The sequence below is a fragment of the Pagrus major genome, chromosome 4, assembly GCF_040436345.1.
Source record: "Pagrus major chromosome 4, Pma_NU_1.0".
In the NCBI taxonomy this organism is placed as follows: domain Eukaryota; kingdom Metazoa; phylum Chordata; class Actinopteri; order Spariformes; family Sparidae; genus Pagrus; species Pagrus major.
Genome location: NC_133218.1, coordinates 33,250,350 through 33,258,602, shown reverse-complemented (window position 1 = coordinate 33,258,602; position 8,253 = coordinate 33,250,350). Strand labels below are relative to the sequence as shown.

The following is an 8,253-nucleotide window of genomic DNA, read 5'->3' as shown; positions in this document are numbered from 1 at the left end:
TCTGTGCCTGTATTTCTGCCCTAGGCATATCTGTCAGGCTGGGTTGGTTTAGGAGCTGTGCCTTATCAACAGCTTTGTCATTAAATCAGCTTTTTCTACAGACAAATTTCACTGCAGTTATTCTTATCAAAAGATCAGCACACTGTGATTTTCTGTTCAATCAGAGCTTTGCAAATTCAATGATGTGTGAGTAAGAAAGATGAAATACAGAACAAAATTTCCATTGGGAAAGAAAAAACAATTTATTTAATTTTGTTTTCATGAGAGTTAATAATCAGACAAAATCGGTATGTTTTGCATTTGTCATACCTTCAATGGCTTTAAGCTGTTTTTATTTTATGTCCTTGGGTCTACTTGTGTTTTTTTAAAGGCTACACTTAAGAACATGGAAGAATAGAGATGATTGTAACATGGTGCTAATAAATGATTTTTATCCACAGGCTGTAGATAGTTTACTGCAATCTGAAACCTGTGCTATTCATGGCTTTTTCTTTGTCAGTGTGAAATGGGATGTGAATCTGTCGAAGATTTTATAGCATGGGAGCACACATCATCACAGATTTGTGGATGTGAGACACCATGTTGCACATGCCGAGAAACACATCCCTTAAATGCTGTATGTACAGAGGCAAGCTTTTAGGTCCCAGTCAAACTGACCTCTGGAGGCTGGAATTGGTACTCAGTTCTTCTGAGAAAGCACTGTTCTGTCTGAGTGAGTGTTCTGATTGTCTCAGCATTGTGCTTGAGTGGAGGGCAGTGCCAAATGAACTCCTCTGATTCAATCCTCTCCACTGTTTGACACCGGTTCAGCCAGTCAATGCGGAGGGTGGACTGAGACTCCTTCCCCCAAACACACTCTCTTACAGTGAGGGAAACTGCTGTATGGCAAAGGTCCGAGAGGTCTCTTGCATGCTGTCTGCGAGGAGGATTCAACACCCTCTCTCTCCTCCCACAATGCACTGAGAGTCTCTGGAGGCTGATAGCCTGGTTCCTGGGGATCCAGTGGGTCTTTGGAGAGAAGGATGCTGATGGAGGGCACAGTCCTGTGCACCGTCATCTCAGATGTCCCACCTTCACTACTCTCCCACACCTCTTTCACCACTTTGTACTGCAGTTTGGTCAGCTGGTGCAGAGAGCCCACTTTCCGTTTCATGATCTCAGCACAGGTGATGGTCTTTGTGACCGCGCGGCCTGACCCAGTGAAGACCACTTGCCTGAGTCCTCCCCCACTTACACCCTTCTCTCCTTGCATCCGTGCCATGGCAAATCCCATTAAGTTGCGGATCTTACTTCCCTCCTTCACGCGCATTTCCAGTACACCCGAGGCCAGTCCTGGAAATGGACAAGGGCTCTCCTCCTCAGTTCGGCAGACTTTCTTGAACCCTTCCTGCCCGAGTTTGAGTGCAGGGGGAGGGACTGGCAGGGGTATTAGCGGGCTGGAAACATTATTCACCACCGCTGGCTGGCCAGCATTGCTGTATGGTTGATCCTGGTAGACAGAGCCGATCCCTTGGGTTACACCATTCTCCATTCGTATCGGTCTGTTCACCTCTAGTCCTGGGAGGGTGCTGACAGCGTCTCTGGTAAGGTACTGGTTCTGGCCACTGACCACTCCGCACCCTGCGAACATTTTTTCTGTCCTCAGTGCTCCACCGCAATGTTACTCCAGATACATACATGGAAAACAGCTCAACATCATTTTCTTATGAATGTGGTACTTTTCTCTCCCTTCAGTCAACAGCTGTAAAGTTTCAAGACTTCATATAAGAAATATTACCCGCTCCCTAAGAGCACTATCAATGAAGTCTTTAATGCTCCCTCTCCGGAAGAGCTGGAGAAATAAGATAAACGCCTGGCTGGTGAATTAAGAGCACTGTCGGGACCATTCAAGATGTTCTTTAAAGAGCATCTCCATTTCATAACATAAATGACTATTTGGACTATTTGCTCTGGAGATGGATAAAAAAATAATTAAAAAAACTAAGCTAAATCATCCTCTTTCCTTCGTTTGTATGCATTTCATATGGTGCTTTTATTCTTAATAGCTTCAAAAGATATGGAGTACTTTGTTGATTCTTCTTTAGCAAAACTTTTCTAAAGAGAAACTAAAAGCTCATATCAAGACTCCACCTTTTTCTCAGCGATCCAGTCCAGCGTTGTTGATTGTGATCTGATGATCATGTCGCCTTCAACTCAAAATTGACCTCTTGGGTTGTCCAGCTGTTCCACCTCCTGTTTTGGACCTCTGGATGTTTTACTCCAGCTTGAGTGGGTCTGCGTCTCCTCTCCTCTTGCTCATCTGAACATCCACAGCAGTTGAGGCCAGGGTTGCATGGAGGTCTGCACCTGGGGTGTCCTCCCCAGAGCTCTGTCTTGTCTCCAGTGATGCTCTGGGAAGTCTATTCTGTTCCCCACAAAGAGACATAAGGGACAGGAGCTGCCTCACAAATGCTCACAGGAGGAGTGTCTGTGTGGTTGAGGGGGAGCATGAGGGAAAGGGGAGACAGCCCTCTTAAAGGCGCAGGTCTTTTCATCTTTTAGATGAACACCCTCCCCTCCACAACTGAAGCCTGCCATCTGAGGAAAAAAAAGAGAAGGGCAGGGCTACTGTGTCCCTTTAAAACCTAGAACGCAGATCCCCGGCAACTTTGTCAATCTCTTTAGAGGACGTTCCAGTGTTCAATGTACATGACTGATTAAACCTGAGTTCTGAAATAGAGACTCAGTCAACCTTTAAAAATGCATTTTCAGCTACGAAACAATGAATTAAATTAGCTCTGTTATAATTGAAAACATCCTTCAAAGAGCCACTGAAAGTCAGCTGCATTAAATTGCACTGTACTTAGCCTTTATCCTATTAGATGTTTGTGACCATTACAATTTACATAATGCAGCATTAATAGCTTCATTGTTGAGGCAATCAAGTGGCGCGGTAAGAATGCCTGTCTCTTAACGCTTGGATTGTTATATTGTTACAAGGCTGGAGAGCCCTTGTGATCAAGGACACGAGGACCACAAAAAGCATAGAGGCATGACTTCCATGCTCAAGGTGCTGTATTAATAGTGACTGTCTTCATTAGCCTGCCGTATCTGTGCAGGTGAGGAGATGGGGCTGACAGGTGGGGTAATAAGCATCTTAATAGGCTTTCCATCACCAGTGGAGGGCGCTGGCTCGCACCCTTCTGCACAGAGTCAGGCCCAGACAGCTGTAGCATCGTCCTGCTCAGCCCAGTCTCCTGGTCGACAGGTGGATTTGTTTTTGTGTGTGACTGACAGATGGGAGAATAGGTAAAGACAGCCCACTGAGGCTGAACCTATGAGGCCAAGAGAGAGAGGCAGACAAGTCCTAACTACTCTCTTCTCAGTGTATCCCATGGTGCACAGTAGTACACAGACAGTATAAACTCACTGTGGCTCAGGCCAGTCCTTACTGTGAGGCTAATTCACAGTGGCATGTGTATTATATTGGATCCCTGTGGTAATCAAGGAAAAAATAAGGGAAGCCCCCACACCTCCAGCTCCAACTGGCAAAGTGGAAGCTTGATTCGAATGTCTTTTATTAGCAGAGTTTGAACGGGAATCATCATCAAAGATTCAGTAGATTGACTGGATCCATGGAGTGATTACCTTTTTTTTCCTTTTGCGTATGAGAGCTGTTTATGTCCACTGGAACCATTCCAGACACTGCAGGAGACGTAGTACCAAATATCTTTTTTTTTTCCTTGCCTTTTTTGTAAGCTAAAAAGAAAAACAGGAGAGGGAAGACAGGGGAGGAGGGAGGGTCTGTGTGGCGCTCACCACCAAAGTGATCATTCTGTTGTTTGGGAGAAATTACCCTCATCAGTCATACAGAGATGCACAGCTGCCTAAGGGGATCTGGTAATGTTACTGCATAATAAACTGTGTTTGTGTGTGTGCACGCGCGTGTGTGTGTTCAGAGTTAGAGCAGGAGAAGGCAAGACAGAAATGCAAAAGGGCAGGGGGTAAAAGAAGTCTGATTTAACCACAGAGAGGTTAAAATTGATGATAAAAACAGCTCTGTAATCATCCCTTCTTACTAGATGATGTTGGCATATAATTTATTGCTTCTCACTTTAACTTTAGGAACCTGTTTGCTTGTGGGGATATTATAGATTAAGCAATTCAGTGTCTGAGTACAATGCAGGGTTCTGAGCAAAGTGTCTTCAGACACATATTCACAACTTTTTTTGTTTCCCTCAAAAGCAAAACTATCCTCCAGATGGCCAAATAATACCATCAGGGTTTTGCAGAAGTGCCGTGTATTGACCTTTTTGAGTGGAGTGCTTTTTTCCTTTAAGTGGCTTCATTTAATGATGGGTAGAGGCGGCGGCGCTCACGCTTGGTCACTCACTCCTTCACACCTCCTCCACAGATCTGGCCTCTGCTCCCGTAGCTCTCTAAGCACTTACTCCTCACTTTATCTGACCTTGGCTGGCATCTGTGACGGTCCAGGCATTCTCTCCTGCACGCTCACCTCCCTATCTTGGTTCATTCGGCTTTCACTCCTGCCCACCAGCATTTAAGTAAAGAAAAGCCATTTATTCCAAAACACTGTGACAAATAGTAGTGCTTGTGTCTTGCTCCTCTCCCTGTTTGCTATATACTTCAGATGTCTGAAGTGGTTGCTGTTATGAATTTTGGGGCTTTGTTGTTGGTTGCAGCACTGCAGAGTCTGGTTGTAGAAGGGCTTGTTGTGCTGTTGTCAGGGCTGCACATAAGCGGCGGTGCCTCACTGTGACAGCCGGTCGCTCACTTTACGTTAACCGCAAGTGTTTTCACGGTCATCAACCAATGGTGGCCTGGAGGCTGTCATTTCACTCCGTGTGGAGCTCGCCCGCGGCTTGGTTCTGCCCCACAAACTCACAGCCGGCCCTGGTGGGGGGACAGAGCAACACACACACACATGCATATGCACACACTTATAGACGCGCGCACGCCCACCGGATGGGCACACACACAAAAAAAAACTATATGCTCAGCATAAGGCAGGGTGTTGGAGCAATTACAGAAACATGGCAGAACACGATGAAGCAGGCCCCACTATCAGAAGGGAAATAGAGTGAGCAGAGGAAAAATGATGACGCCATTAATAACAGGGAGGCTCAGAGGCTCGGAGGGAGGTGGGGGTGGATGACCCTCTCTGTGATTTCCCTGTGACAGCACTTTGAGGTGCAAATGGTTGTGTTTGTATTAGCTCTTTGGACGTTTAAATGGGCATGTTTTCTCTTCAAAGGCAAAAAATAGATATAGAACAACGCTGTTATAATATACCAAATGATGCGTGAAGTGATGTTTTCCTGTCACTCATGCATCCATTATTTTGGTAAATGACAGGTCATACTTCCTTATTCTCATTCTCTCTTTTTGCACCTCCGTCTCAAGCCAGTCATACACATCTCCTCTCCTCCAGCCACTGCTTTCCCCTCGGCACTGCAATGCAGATGTGTCTCACACACAGTGGCAGGAAACTTTCATTGAAGATGCTTGTGAAAGAGGAACATGAGAGAGAAGAGGGAACGGCATGAAAAAGATGGAGCCAAAGGTATAAGGGGACAGAAGTGCTTTGAATACAGTATATGCAATACTAGTAGGAGTGATAAAGAAAAAAGTTTATGCACTCTGAGCAATAGAATGTGAAAAAGTGAAAGCATATGGTATGGCAACTCTTGATTTATGAGGCCTGTCAATGAATGTGATGTTTTTAGCTTCATCAACTAAACAGCTCTACAAAGCTAGCGCACCACCTAACAAATGTTCCAATGTTTTTGAAGAACCACTATGATATAAAAGAGTGGCTTTTTTGGTTTTACATTAAATTGAAATGGGTGGGGCTGAACCCTGTTGATCTATGTTTTTTGGTGTATTATTGCACACGCTTTGATTAACGGCACTGTCTCTAATTTAAATTGGCAGCAGCAGCTGATAATCACATTTGCGTTTGGTGCTTCTGTTTTGTCTGTCCTCGGGCTAAAAGTTAATGGACTTTATGGAAAAAAAATGCGATCAATTATATCAAGAAATAATTTGCCATGTTGAAACAAATGCAAAAACTAAATGAATGCCTCGGAGCAAGTATTCACTAACTCTGTAGCTTTCAATTTGGGAATGTAAGGCTGCTTACTGTATAGAAAAATCAACAGACCAACGAGTACTTGATCTGAATATAAAGCATTATTTTCCAAGATAACAAATAGACAGAGCTATTTACGGCAATGTCATGTGTTTGAAGCTCTAAGGCAGTATGTTCTTACTTGGGCATAACAATTAATTGAAATGTCATCGAATTCGCAATATGGCCAGGTGCAATACCACAATTGCAGAAGATGCAATTTTTTGATGGTAAAACAGTAATATAATAAGAGAGGGGTCTAATCCAGTATCGGCATTGGGTTCCAATCAGGATGTAATTGACTCATCGGATATCAGACTGTATGATTGTCATCATTCTAAACTTGATATTTGAAACTACCAATTGTCATTTGGTTTTTCAGCCATAGGCTTCCCATGTGCATTTAGTAATTCCCTTTATAGATAGTAGTTTTCACTCCCTGTTTACTGATCACTCTCATACAGCTGTATCAGAGTTGTATTTGTAAAGCAACAGCAGAAAATGCAATGTATGTCACTGAGGAGAGATGTTCTTTGGTAAGTTCACACTACAAGATTTTAGCCCTGATCTTCCACTTGCCGATGTTTTTTGAGATTGCCGACAAAATCCTTGGATCATAGGCAGATTGGTGTGCTCCCGTGAACAACAAACGGTATGTGTGAACTGTTCAAAGACATGATCCAGGAGCTCGGGGACAGCTTGCAGACATGTCGCAGCCACCTGCTAGATATCTAGCAGCCTAAACATCTGGTTGAGTCGCAGACGGGTTGGGGAGCAAGGAACGAGCTACAGCCAATGAGAGCAGACACTCCTTTCCTTTCTACCCTCTCTGCTCTGCTGTCATCTGCAGTAGCTCTCTGAAGCCAGTCCATGCTGCATCTATGTGTATGGAGCAGGAAGAGTAAAGCTTACAGTCTCTATCAGAATACATACACACAATCTTTTCAGTATTTGTAACAGTGCCCTTCTCGCTGAAACACAATCCAAGCAGGCAGATTACCTTTTCAGTGCATAAATAATTCTAATCCATCCTCTCACTCTTATCCTTTCATTTTCTTTGTTTTTCACAGCAAATCAGCACACAAAAGACTTGGACTGTTTGGACTGCATAATTCCTGTGTCACGTCTCACATGTGTGATCTTGTAATGGGTGACCCTGTCTTGCTGATTCAGTGTGCAAACCACTATGACTGTACAACAAGGCAGAGAGTTATGTAGTGTGAACAATACAGCAGTCTGATGACTTTGAAAGTCATGTAGTCTGACCAAGGCATTATTGGTGCTATTGTTCACTCAAAGTGAACAATTCTACTCAAGAATACATTGATTTTGGGGTTGGATTTGTCTACAGACAAGTTATGAATAAGAATAAATAGCATAAAATGATGCAGCCATTTGTGCAAATCAGCACACCTCCAACATGTCATCAAGTCAGCAGTGCTTTATACGATTCTGTCCTGTGCATGGAAAATCATTCCCACTGTAGGCTCCAGATTTAATCGCAGGTGCTCATGGCAGGTTCAGCATGAGTATCCTGCCACACTGTTTTCTTTTTTATTAAAACAATGTGATGCCACAAATCTTCTCAGTGCAGTGTCTGTACGCAGATTCACCGTTTGCTCTTCCTTTGTTTGCGTTTTTGACACGGTCAATACACGTCCATTCAAATGAAACTCCGGGACCTGCATTATTAAACACGCTGTATTGTTATGACCTCATCATACAAACCACATGTTTCACCACATTTAATAAGACTGAAATCTCAATAGATTTCTTTGGCCACTTGGGGGCAGTTTAATTAAACAGTTGCTTATTTACATCTATCAAAAATGGAGTAATATTCGCACTAAGGGGAAGGGAAATATCTGACTCTGTTCACTAACTAACTCTGTCTCTAACTTTGCCTTAAGTACACAATGTTAGTAATGACTGCGCTTTAAATCAAGGGCTGTACAGCTACATTTAATGTTGACATGTTTAGCATCATTGGTTTTCTGTTAATATACTGTATATATATTACAAATGTAGCAAATGCATACCATTACTGTATAATAGGTGTGACATGTGGTACAGTATCAGCTTCTCCAGACAGCACTCCAGGATTTTTGTGTTTTGTGGCAGCT

At 43.5% G+C, this 8,253-nt stretch overlaps 1 protein-coding gene across 1 annotated transcript; it reads right to left on the bottom strand.

The window, feature by feature from the left end:
* Positions 1-814: 814 nt before the first annotated feature.
* On the bottom strand, positions 815-1,630 carry LOC140994745 (uncharacterized). The gene has a single exon (XM_073464512.1). The coding sequence runs from the start codon at positions 1,628-1,630 to the stop codon at positions 815-817; it is 816 nt and encodes a 271-aa protein (XP_073320613.1).
* Between the last annotated feature and the right edge of the window lie 6,623 nt (positions 1,631-8,253).